The 15,663-nt window shown below is 41.1% G+C and overlaps 1 protein-coding gene across 1 annotated transcript in view; it reads left to right on the forward strand.

Annotated features, from left to right (window-relative positions):
• Window positions 1-672: 672 nt before the first annotated feature.
• LOC146625875 (uncharacterized) overlaps window positions 673-15,663 on the forward strand; it is a 36,664-nt gene continuing 21,673 nt past the window's right edge. Inside the window, exons 1-4 of the mRNA XM_085363007.1 lie at window positions 673-721; window positions 2,593-2,698; window positions 4,071-4,667; window positions 5,680-6,276. Coding sequence (XP_085219133.1) covers window positions 2,681-2,698; window positions 4,071-4,667; window positions 5,680-6,276 — 1,212 coding nt within the window. The 5' untranslated portion in view covers window positions 673-721; window positions 2,593-2,680. The remainder of the gene's footprint in view (window positions 722-2,592; window positions 2,699-4,070; window positions 4,668-5,679; window positions 6,277-15,663) is intronic.

Raw genomic sequence — 15,663 nt, forward strand, 5'->3', positions numbered from 1 at the left:
CAGACAGAGATAACGAGTATAATAAGGCAAGAAATAAAGGAAACATGACAAAAACAGTGGGAGGAAGAAAGGAGGGGACGATGGTTGTATAAAAATTTAAGGAGGGTAGGAGAAATGAGAAGCACAGGAAGGAGTAGGAGAGAGGAGGTGGTCATATCTGGAATAAGATTTGGACATACTGGTTTGATCACTACTATTGGTGACTGTCAAACCTTTGAGTCGCCGAGAAGCTGAATAGGGGGATAATGTTGACGCGCCCGCTGTTCAAAACGTAAGTTTACTGCAAAAGGGTTCAAGAAGTGAAAGTTGTCAGGCCTTATTCCAGTTTTTAAAACAGAGTATACATTGAGGGAGGATTCTGGTATCGACGTTTCACTCCACACCAGTTGGTGGCGGTAATGCACCATTTTGGTGTTTGACAACCGCCAATAACCAATACAAAGAAGAAGAAGTCTGTTCCGGGATCACATGCTGGACACAGTTTATGCAGACGGAGTTACCGTTTCATCCTAAGCGAGTAAAATCCTGATTTTGGATGATAAAACAAACTAAACCAGCGTTTGGATCGATATCTGCATCGATCTGCCCACCCTTGTCTCCTGGATCGTAGCTGAGATCAGCGTGAACCACGTGGGTCTCTGCTCCCTGATCTGTTTCCTGTGTTTGGAAAGAGTTGCAGCTTCATCGCGGAGTTTCTCTCGGTTTGTGGGCTCATCTAAAGGTAAGCACCGAGCTAACTTTACTGTGAGTTCAGTTCATGTTGAGTTTAGCTCCTGAATGAGGTCTTCTGCTGCTCTCCTCGGTGTCTGTTCACAGTTTATTGTGAACACGTTGAGAGAAGAGTGAGAGAGTGTTTGGAGAAAAACACCAACTAATCATTAGCTCAGCATGCTGGGAGAAGTTGGAGCAGAAAAGTCTTTTCATTGTCCCTGCAGCTGTTTTTCTGCCTGCTTTAAACCTCTACAGCCTTGTTTCTATTTGAAGTGATAACAGGAAATGGATGAGAGCGATCTGCTGCAGTATCAGGGTCACTATAAACTTTATTGTCCAGCTGCTGTGGATGAACACATGAGAGGAAGTGAACTCCTACAAAGTCTCATTTTAATGAGTCTGGCTGCTGTAAAGTGATGCACAGGAAGATGTTAACAAAAACTAATGAAACAGATGAAAGTAAACAGTGTTCATATTTGAAAGCACAGAGAATAAAATATATTGTGGTGGTTAATGTGCAGCTCTTGGTGATTTGGGAGAATCATGTTTTTAATCATGTTGTGGATTAAATGTTGGGTTTTATTTCATTTTGTCTACAGAAGTTTTTCCCACCTGTGATCGTTCAGATTGATTTGTTGGGTTGACTTGAATCATGTGAAGGTTTAAAGCTGCACTTCCCCCAAAAAGAATAAAGTATAATCGTGAAGAATGTAATAATGTCTTCCTGTGTCAAACACAGCTGCAGTCAAAGCAGGAAGGAAAGCACTGAAACCACTGATCAATGACCATGAGTACTGTGGGAAATATAAATGTTGTAATTTAAAATAAGTGCCATATTAATCAAGAGGCGATAGAAGGTTTAAACTGGAAGACATTTAAAGTAGTGTTTTGCTTGTAACTGCATACGTGCCTGCACAGATTAGAACAGGATGGACTCAGGATGTGTCATATACGATCATGGGGCCTCACAACGAGAAACAGGAAACAGATGGAGGTGAGAGAGTGCTGAAACCGTTAGTGAGGAACAAACACCAATACTATAAAAGGAGTTGCAGACAACTATCGTGCATGTTATGTTATCTGCTTAGGCATGAAGGGGCGTGAACCCTGACATGTAAAACTGTGTATCGAAGTGCTTCCTCTTTGAGATCTACTGGACTACGCTGAGGGTGGTGTCGTGTACATCTCCCACATATGTGCTTAATAAATAATTGTTGTTGACTGGACAAGATCTGAGTAATGTTTTTTTGTTCTCAGCCCAACATCAAAGAATCAGGACAGTACCGTTCAGAGAGAGTTGGGGAATGGCTGCACAGAATCAAACTTTTAGGAGTGGTGGAGGTGGTGGGACTGGGGGGCTGAAGGAGTTGAAAGTGTGGGGTGGGGGAGTGACAGGTCTGTCCCTGTTTGTGGAAACCACAGGAGGAGCTGTTCAGGCTGTTGCTGGGTGTGAATTGTTGATGGAGTCTTTAAACTTGTAGTTGCTGTTTTCCAGACTGAAGCAGAGTCGTTAGCTGAAAACTGGTTTTAGAGGTTCATTCAGGACACCTTCTCAGGCTCTTACAGCCTTACCTGTATCATAACAAAGTGTATAAACCCCAATCCACCTTTAACATGGTCCTTCTCCCAAACCTTCAAATAGGACTTTCTGGCCCTGTCATAGTAAAGGGCTGCTTAGAATATTAGAGCCAATGTCACAAAGTTCCTCCTGAAGTATAAGTGAGTGAGAGAGTTTCCTCACTTTGCAGCACAACACGTCTCACAAGATTTCTACAAGCAATCAGAGTGAAATTTGTACTTTGTGTTGTCAGATGAACATATGAGACACTTTGACTCTTCAGTGCAGTGTGGAGCCTAACAAAGATCTGTTTTGTGTCCCAGCTGATCAGCAGGAGGAGAAGAGTCTGACGGAGCAGCAGAGGAACATTTTCAGCCATCTGGACTCAGCTGAGTCACTACAGAGGAAACAATGAGCTCAACACAGGAGGTGAGGAAAATATCACAGTTTCACCAAATAATCAGTCACGTCTAAAACTCTCATCCTCCCAACCTGTTATATGACTGTGTTGCATATTATGTTGTTTTTTAGAGACCACAGCACATGTTAAAACAAGGAAGGTTTATTCATAAAAAATATTTATTAATCAAATAGACAAAACATTTTTTCATCATCCCCAAAAATACACGTTCATAGCACCACAACAGCAGCCCGATATCAGACAGAAGCTGTCAGCTGAGCTCTGTAGAGTGGGAAATTATTATGAAACTCTTCAAACTCTCTTTACTCTATACTTAAGTACAGATATTAGTGTTAAAAAATACTTCAGTAAAAGTATTCATTCAACTTCTTTACTTAAGTAACAGTGAAAAAGTACAGGCTCTGAAATGTAATCAGAGTAAGAAAGTAAAAGTAGCTCCTTGAAGAACATTTTAACCACATGTTTTTATCCAAAGTTAACTGAACCTTGTGCTTTATTAATGTAATAATAAAATAAGATTAGTAAATGAAATACAAACTATTTATTTCTAATAAAGGTTCTCTGTTTGAATCAGTTAATTAGAAAATGAAGGAAAATAAAACATATGTGTATTTTCTGTTGCCTACACTGTAGAGGGTGACTTTGCCTTTAAACAGGAACATGAGCAGGGAAGAGGTTAAAGTGGGATTGAGCAGGTGGGAACCCTAAAATCAGCTGTAGTGGCTCAGCGTGGGGAAAAGAATCACAGCTCACAATAATTTCTGTTGAGAGCTCCAGTAGATTTTCTTCAAGTACAGGCTGTGATCAGCTGACCTGCTGCTCTCTGTGGATGTACACAACTGAATTTTGCTGATGTTTGTTGATAGAAACGCTGCATTTGAAATTACCTGTTTGTTCAGGTGCTGTGCAAAAAAGAAAGAAGAACAACATCTCACTTTAACTCCTGACTATGACTCACAGTTTTGCGTCTTTCATCTCTTTTTATGTTTCATACCCTGGTGATTAGTACACGATCAGGATTGTCTTTCATGTGTTACTTTTCAGGCTCAAATTGGTTTGATGTTTGAAACCAAAAGTAAAAAGTCTGTTTTGATAATATAATGAGTAGAAAGTGTTTTTTTTTTTTCTGTGGGAAGTAAAACTAAGGAAAATAAGGAAAAAATATTTTAGTGTTTGAACAGTCATGAATTATTTTTAACAGCAGGTTGGATGTAATGTGTTAGAACTACCAGCAGGTGGGGATAAGAGACCTTTAAGGTGTTTGGTGCCACACTCCACCTTCAGGTTTAAAACTAGTGTTAATGGAGGGAGTTTGAAGGTTGAGTTTGTTCCACGACTGCATTTCACTCACTGCCTCTGTTTGTATCTCTGTCACTGCAGGACCAACATGGAGCGAGAAGTCAGCGCTCTCAGGAGGCCGACAAACCTCACAGAAGAAAGAGAGAGAAAACATACAGCTGTGACGAGTGTGGGATGGGATTTACTCTGAAGTCTAATCTAAAACATCATCAGATCATCCACACTGGAGAGAAACCGTTCAGCTGTGACTTGTGTGGAAAGACTTTTCCCAGGAAGGATTCCCTAAAAAACCACCAACTCATCCACAGTGGAGTTAAAGCGTACACCTGTGATCAGTGTGGCAGAGCTTTTACTCAAAGTGGCCACTTACAGAGGCATCTAGTTACCCACTCTGGAATTAAGGCATACAGCTGTGACATCTGTGGGAAAACCTTCAGTCAGATAGGGCACCGAAATACACATCTACGCATTCACACCGGACATGATGTGTACTGCTGTGATCAGTGTGGCAAACGGTTTATAACCAACATGCAGTTACAACGCCACATGTTGACCCACTCGGAGGAGAGACCTTATAAATGTGACCTGTGTGAGAAGACTTTTAAATCTCCACATTACCTGAGACGACACCAACAGATCCACACCAGAAAGAGACTCTACAAGCGCAGTTACTGTGAGGTATGTATTTATATTGTTATCTTGTCATTTTAGCCTGACTGTTTGGAACAACTCCGCAAATTAAACTGTGTTAGCATGTTAGCAATTCTACTGCCTGGAAAAGGCTGCATCAAGGCGGCACAGTTAATCTGCCTCAGATTGTTTTGCAGCATGTTTCATAATCTGAAAAAAAAAAAAAACGTGTCACATGTACAGACCCAATATCTGATTTCAACACATGAGGACTTACATGTAAGCTTTAATCTCCAGTTGATCAAATCCCACTGAGCAGTCCTTCCCTTTAAATCTAACCTCTCTTCTTCCTCTCCTGTCCTGTGTGTCTTATCTTTCTCCATCTCTGAGTGAAGTTAGCTCTCTTTCTTTTCTCTCCCTGTGATGTGCAGCAGCTGGACCTTTAGCCAGCAACACACTGTGAGACAAACTGCACACAAACAGTTTGTGTGTTTGCTGATGTTTGTTGATAGAAACGCTGCATTTGAAATTACCTGTTTGTTCAGGTGCTGTGCAAAAAAGAAAGAAGAACAACGTCTCACTTTAACTCCTGACTATGACTCACAGTTTTGCCTCTTTCATCTCTTTTTATGTTTCATACCCTGGTGATTAGTACACGATCAGGATTGTCTTTCATGTGTTACTTTTCAGGCTCAAATCAGTTTGATGTTTGATGCCCTTAGTGATGAAATAACTCCCCTCAAATTTCTCAAACCAAAAGTAAAAAAGACTGTTTTGAAAATGTAATGAGTAGAAAGTCCTTTTTGTTTGAGGAGTAAAAGTAAAAAAAAAAAGTCAAAAATATTTTAGAGTGTTTGAACAGTCATGAATTATTTTAAAACCAGGTTGGATGTAATGTGTTAGAACTACCAGCAGGTGGGGATAAGAGACCTTTAAGGTGTTTGGTGCCACGCTCCACCTTCAGGTTTAAAACTAGTGTTAATGGAGGGAGTTTGAAGGTTGAGTTTGTTCCACGACTGCATTTCACTCACTGCCTCTGTTTGTATCTCTGTCACTGCAGGACCAACATGGAGCGAGAAGTCAGCGCTCTCAGGAGGCCGACAAACCTCACAGAAGAAAGGGAGAGAAAAAACACACCTGTGACGATTGTGGGAAGGATTTTACTGAGAAGGATAAACTGAAGCAGCATCAGGTCATCCACACTGGAGTTAAAGCGTACAGCTGTGACTTGTGTGGAAAGACTTTTCCCAGGAAGGATTCCCTAAAGAGACACCAAGTCATCCACAGTGGAGTTAAAGCGTACACCTGTGATCAGTGTGGCAGAGCTTTTACTGACAGTAGCAACTTAAAGGCTCATCTAGTTACCCACTCTGGAATTAAAGCATACAGCTGTGACATCTGTGGAAAAACTTTCAGCCTGATTGTGAGCAGAAATACACACCTACGCATTCACACCGGACATGATGTGTACTGCTGTGATCAGTGTGGTAAACACTTTACAAGAAACCAGCAGTTACAACAACACATGTTTACCCACACTGAGGAGAGACCTCATAAATGTGACCTGTGTGAGAAGACTTTTAAAGCTCCACGTTACCTGAGACGACACCAACAGATCCACACCAGAAAGAGACTCTCGAAGCGCAGTTACTGTGAGGTATGTATTTATGTTTTTATCTTGTCATTTTAGCCTGACTGTTTGGAACAACTCTGCTCATTAAACTGTGTTAGCATGTTAACAATTCTACTGCATGAAAAGGCTGCATCTGAGGCGGCACAGTTAATCTGCCTCAGATTGTTTTGCAGCAAGTTTCATAATCTGAAAAAAAGACATAAAATCATATGTACAGACTAGAGATGGACCAATCCGATATTATGTATCTGTCTTATACTGACGTAAATTACTGGATCGGATATCGGAGAGAAATAAAAAATGTAATCTGATCCATTAAATATCAAAAAAGCACTTCACAAAACTTGCGACATGGCGTAACTCGGCTCATAACCGTAGCACGTGGCAGCAGTATGCATCACGTGATAAAGTGGTTGTGGCGTGCGGGACCTGTCTGCAGTCTGTTTGAGCATTTGGAGCCTTGCTACCAATCCGGCATTTCATCTCCGAGGAAGTTATCCCCGAGAGAAGTAAAGCAAGTGTGTAAGTTCATCTCTGAATGTTTGTAAAGCATTCCAGCGTTAAGCTTAACAACCGATATATGGAGCGACTGCCTCTTCTCTCTCTCTCCCTCTCCTGCTGCTACTTCAATCATGAAACTGCTTAATGATCAGCTGATCGGCTTTTCTGTCGCGAGTCCGTCTCGTTTGTTTTTGGCCCACTTCGCACCAGAAAGAGGAAACCAGCGGCTGAACAACTGCAGCACGTTTAAGCTTGATAAGCTGTTGTTAGAATTTATTTACGTTCTACACCAGGATCTTTTTCTACGTAGCTGACGCTGGTAACTGTGCAGGGGCTGATCTAGCAAAGTTTAGCCAGGGGGGCCGATAGGGCATTAACAGGGAAAAGGGGGCACAAAGACATATTTTTCTTTCATATTCTCATTTAAAATGTCTAGCTTTTAATAAATAATTATACGAAGCTTACACCCAAAGTTTTAATCTGATGTAAAATGTATAGAAGTTCATTACTGTATATCGTAACTATCAAGTCTAATATACCCTAGTAAGCTATACTACTTTTTCCTTTGGGAAGGTACCATCTGTGCAGTCTGCAAATCTGTTGAAGATGTTGAATCTATTTAAATGTTCTTGAAAAATAATTGATTTCCTTGCAAGTATCATGAGGTGGAGGGTGGGTGGTTGCCTTTTGTTTTTGTTTTTTTTTGCTGGGAGTTTTAGAGCCCTATTAGTTAGGTTGCTTACTCTTTAAAATACCAGAATAGGGAGGATGGAGTAGGTTTACATTCATTAGATTGGTCAGTATTGCTGAACTATGAAATATTTTGGGTGCAGTGTATTTTTTGCATACAGGTATAACAGAATAGCTTTAGTTTTTTTTTTTTGTTTTTTTTTTGTTTTTACTTGAGCATGAACTTATACAAAAAGCAGCAAGATATTTAAAAAAACAGCTTTATTGATTAAAAACACACTATATGTCAAGAGATGTTTGTTTTCATATAATTTGATCAGCTTCATGAAATGTGCTAAACGTCTATGTGACTTTTCACCCAATAACCTTGTGATGAATTTATCCAGCTACTGAACCATTTCCTGTTTTTTGAGTACAAATGTAGAAAAGGGAAAGAACCCGTTGCTTTTAGTACACTCTGTACAAAGTGTAGACAGGAAACTGCAGGTTTGCAGAGCATGTTTTTTACAGAAGTGAAACTATAATCTTAAGTGTGTATGTGCTGATTCTGTTGCTCTGAGTGACGTTGTTATTTTTGTACACACACACACACACACACACACAGACATGTATAAATGTACCACGCAGGCAGATCGCAGATTCGCAGATCTCAGAAGTGACTGCCCACGCGTGTAAATACGACTGCAGTCTTTGTGTTTTCTAACTCAGGTGTCTTAGCTGAAGAATTACAGGGTGATTTAAAGAAATCCCCTGTCACTATATCAGATTCATATCGACAGATATCCAAATTTATGATATCGGTATCGGACATAACAAAGTGGTATCGTGCCATCTCTAGTACAGACCCAATATCTGATTTCAACACATGAGGACTTACATGTAAGCTTTAATCTCCAGTTGATCAAATCCCACTGAGCAGTCCTTCCCTTTAAATCTAACCTCTCTTCTTCCTCTCCTGTCCTGTGTGTCTTATCTTTCTCCATCTCTGAGTGAAGTTAGCTCTCTTTCTTTTCTCTCCCTGTGATGTACAGCAGCTGGACCTTTAGCCAGCAACACACTGTGAGACAAACTGCACACAAACAGTTTGTGTGTTTGCTGATGTTTGTTGATAGAAACGCTGCATTTGAAATTACCTGTTTGTTCAGGTGCTGTGCAAAAAAGAAAGAAGAACAACGTCTCACTTTAACTCCTGACTATGACTCACAGTTTTGCCTCTTTCATCTCTTTTTATGTTTCATACCCTGGTGATTAGTACACGATCAGGATTGTCTTTCATGTGTTAATTTTCAGGCTCAAATCAGTTTGAGTTTGAAACCAAAAGTAAAAAGTCTATTTTGAAAATATAATGAGTAGAAAGTCTTTTTTTCTGTGGGGAGTAAAAGTAAGGAAAATAAGGAAAAGATTATTTTAGAGTGTTTGAACAGTCATGAATTATTTTTAACACCAGGTTGGATGTAATGTGTTAGAACTACCAGCAGGTGGGGATAAGATGCCTTTAAGGTGTTTGGTGCCACACTCCACCTTCAGGTTTAAAACTAGTGTTAATGGAGGGAGTTTGAAGGTTGAGTTTGTTCCACGACTGCATTTCACTCACTGCCTCTGTTTGTATCTCTGTCACTGCAGGACCAACATGGAGCGAGAAGTCAGCGCTCTCAGGAGGCCGACAAACCTCACAGAAGAAAGAGAGAGAAAACATACACCTGTGATGAGTGTGGGAAGGGTTTTATTTCCAAGTGTCACCTGAAACAACATCAGGTCATCCACACTGGAGAGAGACCGTTCAGCTGTGACTTGTGTGGAAAGTCTTTTTCCAGGAAGGATTCCCTAAAAAACCACCAACTCATCCACAGTGGAGTTAAAGCGTACACCTGTGATCAGTGTGGAAGAGCTTTTGCTCAAAGTGGCCACTTACAGAGTCATCTAGTTACCCACTCTGGAATTAAGGCATACAGCTGTGACATCTGTGGGAAAACCTTCAGCCGGTTAGGGAACCGAAATACACACCTACGCATTCACACCAGACATGATGTGTACTGCTGTGATCAATGTGGCAAACAGTTTATAACCAACAAACAGTTCCAACGCCACATGTTTACCCACACTGAGGAGAGACCTTATAAAGCTCCACATTACCCGAGAGTACACCAACAGATCCACACCAGAAAGAGACTCTCCAAGTGCAGTTACTGTGAGGTATGTATTTATATTTTTAACTTGTCATTTTAGCCTGACTGTTTGGAACAATTATGCTCATTAAACTGTCTCAGCTAGGGGTGGGTTTTGATAATCAATTTACTGATTAAAATCAATTCTGGCTTGGATAACGTGACATCAATTCATTAAAATTCTGAATCGATTTTTTTAATATAATTTTATTTTGCTCGACATGCCCGAATCTCAGGTGAAACCTCACAAAATTTTGACAACCACCAAACAGTAAATGAGAGCAGGTACACGGATTCTGCACAAAGACGTAAACACAAAGCGCCGACCCGCAGATCAGAATCAGTGAGATGTCGCCTTTCTCACCCGACAGCACGGACACGGTCGGGGCTGAAGGCTTGCAGCTCACTGATTCTGATGTTTCGTCAATTCTACTGCATGAAAAAGCAGCTCTGAGTGATTATTCAGATTTTCATTTCAGTTATGATTTTTGTTTGTTTTTTATTTGCTCTTTATTTCAGGCGATGTTCAGGATAAAAGTGTTGAAGGACTGACTTACACTGTCTTTGTGTCTTTGTTTAGAAGCAGAGCGACACAGATGGATCCAGTTCTCAACCCTGTCATCACTGTGGTGGTGGGAAAGACTTTCGTTGTGACCTTTGTGGAAAAAATTGCAGTCAAGTCAAGTCAAGTAGTCAAGTATTTATTTATTGTCATTGTCAAAGAACAATGAAATTGCGTTTGGGGCTTCCGTACACCCGTAAAAAAAAAACAAAAAAAAAAACAAAAAAAAACCCTTAACCCTTTAGAGCCGATCGGAGCGGGAACGCTCTGTTATGCGTAACTATTTTTAAATCCCAGTAGCTCTGCAACCACGTAAGCTAGCGCAAAATTTTTTTTTGCATATGAAACCGGAGGAGTTGTACTTACATATTGTGCCATCAGCTTGTCCTAGGTCACGGTTTCCTTCCACATAAAGCTTAGCAAAAACTGCATAAAAAGCGCTTGCAGGAACAAAAACATAATATTCCAGAAACACGCTTTGCCGGTCCGATCAGCTGTTCAAAACACTTCCTACGTTGGAATAGACGTCAGCGCGAACTTTTGCATTTCCGCCATTACCTGGCCGAAACCGGAAGTGACGTCATTTTCGCGGAAATGTAGTCTTTTTTGCGATCAGGGCCTCAGGGCCTATACTGCTCTTTTTAAAAGTTATCTTTGACTTTATGACTTTCTGTGTCGTTTCTGGGATGCTTAGGACTCATATTGCACTGCTGGAAATAGTTTATTTTGATGCATATGCTGCTTTTTTGCAAATTTGCACTATAATATTTATTTTCGTTTTTCCTGCAGTGTATAAAAATTGGTGTATTTCAAAAATAAAACTATGAAGACACTCAAAATAAATTTCCTGTGGTGGGAAACTATTTTGTGCAACTTTTTTGTATTTACAGTTTTGAGGGATAAGCCTCTTAAATTTCTCTAACTACAAATATATGTTAAAAAATCAAAAACGATTTTCAATTTTTTTGTAGTTTATTGCACTTTTTTTGCAATTTATGTAATTACTATGCACTTAATGAATACATATTATTAAAATCTGGGCTATAATGGTTGTATTGATATATAGCAACTTGAAATGCTCCCAAAAATGGCTCCACAGCATGTAAAAATATAATATAAGCTCTGGCGGACTTGGTTCTATGGTAGGTCTTAAAGGGTTAAAACCCAAGTGTAAATATTTAACCCAGTGTAACTTCAGTGCAATGAGACAATCCTTAGCAACAACATGAGAACAAGACAGGTAATGTTCATAGGACATTCAGACAAAGAACTGAGAAACATGACAAAATGCAACAATGCAACCCGTTCAATATTATTGTACTGTGAGATATGATGGTTGTCTATTTAAGAAAGAAGGGGAGGGGGGGGGGGGGGGGGGGGGGAAGAGAGAATAAAGATATAATGCACCAATGCAAACCAGTTCAGTGCTATTAAGAAGTTGGATATGGTTATTGTCCGTGAGAGGGGGGCAGAGAGGGGAGGGGGGCAGAATTCAGGAGCCTCACAGCCTGTGGATACAGGCTGTTGGCCAGTCTGGATGTTCTGGCCTGTATAGACCTGTACCTTCTCCCTGAGGGCAGCAGGTGGAAAAGGTGGCGCGCAGGGTGATGTTGGTCCCGCAGGATACTGTGCACCTTCAGACAGCGAGTGGGGAAGATATTACTAATCTCTGGCAGAATTGTTCCAATAATTCTGCCAGCTTCTTTCACCACCCGCTGGAGTGCTTGCTGGTTGGCCTTGGTGCAGCTGGGGAGCCACACTAGAAATCCATGCGTCAGGACGCTGCTGATGGCACAGTTGTAGAAGTTCAACATCAGAGATCTGGGAATGTGTGCGCTCCGTAGTCTCCTCAGGTAGTAGAGGCGCTGTTGGGCCTTCCGTGCAACTAAGGTGATATGGTTGCCCCAGGACAGGTCCTCGGTCACAGTTACCCCCAAGAATTTAAAACTGCTCACCCTCTCCACCGCCTCACTGCCAATGAAGAGAGGCAGATGGTTGTTATGACCCTTCCTCCGGAAATCTACAATGAGATGAGATTGGACGCGCAGGAGGAAATACAGTCATGGGTGAAGAGGGTGTATAGCAGAGGGCTCAGAACACACCCCTGAGGGGCACCAATACACCTTAAAAACACATCAACGTAGACACACTGGAGAAGAACTGAAATACTGCAAAGAATGTGGGAGAAGCTTCACCACATCAAGTGGATTAAAACGACATGAACTCATTCACAGTGGGACAAAAAAGCACATCTGTGATCAGTGTGGGTCATCTTTCATTACTGCAAGTGGGCTTAAAACACACAAGTCCACACAGGAGAGAAACCATACAAGTGCAGATACTGTGACAAAAGATTCTCACAATCAGCTAATCGTAACTATCATGAACATACACACATGGAAGGAAACTACAGCTGTGACCAGTGTGACAAGAGCTTCAGGAATCTCAGTTCATACTCCGAACACAAACGATCCCACGTTACTAAAAAACTGTTTCACTGTTACCAATGTGCCCAAACATTCACCTCATTGTCTGCTCTGTGCAAACATCAGCGTGATCACTCAGGGCTGAAATCACTTCCATCACTGGATCACAGTGAATCTAAAGAGACAGAAAGATCCTCTGGTTTCAGTGTCAGACTCAAAACCCTTGAGATCAGACTCCACAGAGTTCAGAGTGAATCTCCTATAAAGATCTGATGAGGCAACTATGAATGAAAATGGTTCCCTAGTCTCATTTTAAGGTTTCTAAACTGTTCTGCTTCAGTGTTCATGTCGAGTGGTTCGCTATGTTCCAGCAGTTGGATGAAGAAGTTTGAGCTGTGATTTCATTTCCTGTATTTCAGAGTAAAGGCTGAAGTGACAAATGGAAACATGTTTACAGTCAGTCAGATGAACTGTTTTCAGTGGCACAGATGGAGGTTTATCAGAGGAGGAGACTTGGCTGCTCTCCACTCACACTGAACAGGGTTCCTGCAGCTTATTTAAAATCTGACCTGAAAGTTATGAAAAATTTCCTTGTAACACTTGAGTTACAGTAGCGGGGCTGCTCCGTAATCCAGTTCAATAACACATCTCCTGACATTAAACGTAAGCTTATTTAATAATGTGGATCTCTTTTGTCCAGATTTTTATTCAGAGGCAGCAACTGTGGTAAGAATTGACCCGGATCTTTACAGATCTTACAGTTTAGTATCAAGTTCATTTCCTTGTTGATGCAGAGCCAGAATTTAGATATTTTTAGACAATTCCATAAAAGACGCATGTAAGTTCCATCTGCTGTTTTACATTTGAGAAAAAAGTTTGAAAGATCTTTAAAATCTTTTATTTTTTCTTAAACTTGCTGTAGGTATTAAAACTTATGATTTTGTGTTTAAGATGTCGAAACAATTAATTTTGTGAATTCATTTTTTTAAAGTTGTGGTTTCATTTGCTCAGAGTTCATCAACGTTTTTCTGATGCAAGGTAGGATGGATCCATGCTTTTATGCTGTTTAAGACAAATTCTGAAAGCCGAACGTTGCAGAGATTGAGACCCATTAGACCAGGCAGCATTTTTCAATCTTCTATTGTCCTGAGCTGTGGCCTCAGTTTCACTGGAAGTTGAACCCAAGTACGGTGTTCAGCTGTGGACTGGTCCATGGACCCGCCTGTCCTCCAGGAACACAGGTACACATCCTGGACAGGGAGGAACGCCTGTTTGAGACCAGAGTCAAGGAGACCATTTACATGACAAGGGAAAGACTCTGAATCAAGGAGGGGGCCTAAGGGGACTTTTATTTCCTTTGCAACATCCATTTAAATTTCCATTTAAACACAGACAACAAGTAACTGGACTAAGCACAGTAGGAAATGGTTTGCCCCTTCTCATCAGCAACACCTGGACAGAATTACCCTTGACCTTAAATAACCCTGTACCTACCTCTGCCATAACCAGTACATAAAATGAAATACAACCCTCTAGTGGTGATAAGGACAGGGAAACAAGAAAAATGGCTGAGGCAGAGGACATAGGCTGTGTCCCAATTAAGAGACTGCACGCTTGAAGTACGCATTTTAAGTGCGGTTATGTCACCGCCACGCGACGACGGCTGTCCCAATTTGAAGTGTACTTCAAATGCATACTCCAAATGCGCCGTCGATTTCCCCAAATATCAAGCGTGGTCCGGTGCACGCTTCGTGGTCCCATATATCCCACAATTCATAGCGCGGCGGTGGGTGTGGAGAAGTGTGCCGCAAAATACGGCAGAAGGGAGTGGCCGAAGAGGTTTCTTATTTATTTCCAAACTTTATTGAAATCATAAAGCAAACAGTCAGGCATTCCAGTTCAGTTTGTACAGTAGACATACAAGGCAAATAAGAGTAACAATATACAGTACAATGAAATAAGAAGGATAAATAAATAAAGGATAGAAAAGAAAAAAAGGGGGGGATATGTGACAGACTTCATAACAACTTTGTACTTGAAAGTTGTGACAGCTCATTCGTTAAACATTTCTGAATGAATTTCAATCAATGATAAACCTTTTTTATTGGAAGTTAATTTAAGAGAGTTTAAGTAATATTCAATTTCAATCAAAAACAAATTAAATGATGGGGTTGAGTTTTGAAATTTACATTTATGTATGTGGAATTTCTCTAATAAGATGGAGCGGCCGAAGAGTGAACTGTCAAAAGTACTGAATATGACGTCACTTATTTATGTGCGAATGTTTAATAAGTAAAGTCAGTCATATATCCACAAACACAACAAGCTGAAAGTCAGTGATTATATATACACACATATATATACACTGAACAAAAATATAAACGCAACACTTTTGTTTTTGCTCCCATTCCCCATAGGATGGACGTAGAGACCTAAAATTCATCCCAGATACACAATATAACCATCCCTCCCAAACAGTGGTCACAAATCAGTCCAAATGTGTGGTAGTGGGCACATCTGCCATATTGAGATAATCCATCCCACCTCACAGGTGTGCCACATCAGGATGCTGATCTGACATCATGAGTAGTGCACAGGTGTACCTCAGACTGCCCACAACAAAAGGCCACCCTGGAATGTGCAGTTTTGTCTCACAGCAAAATGCCACAGATGCCACAAGCAATGAGGGAGCGTGCAATTGGCATGCTGACAGCAGGAATGTCAACCAGATCTGTCGCCCGTGCATTGAATGTTCATTTCTCAACCATAAGCCGTCTCCACAGGCGTTTCAGAGAATATGGCAGCACATCCAACCGGCCTCACAACCGCAGACCTCATGTAACCACACCAGCCCAGGACCTCCACATCCAGCAGGTTCACCTCCAAGATCGTCTGAGACCAGCCACCCAGACAGCTGCTGGAACAATTGGTTTGCACAACCAAACAATTTCTGCACAAACTGTCAGAAACCGTCTCAGGGACGCTCAACTGCATGCCCGTCGTCCTCATCGGGGTCTTGACCTGACTCCAGCTCGTCGCCGTAACAGACTTGTGTGGGCAAATGCTC

Source organism: Diplotaxodon limnothrissa, linkage group LG9 (assembly GCF_057381915.1).
Source record: "Diplotaxodon limnothrissa isolate DT_005_m linkage group LG9, D_limnothrissa_male_GT1.1, whole genome shotgun sequence".
NCBI lineage: Eukaryota > Metazoa > Chordata > Actinopteri > Cichliformes > Cichlidae > Diplotaxodon > Diplotaxodon limnothrissa.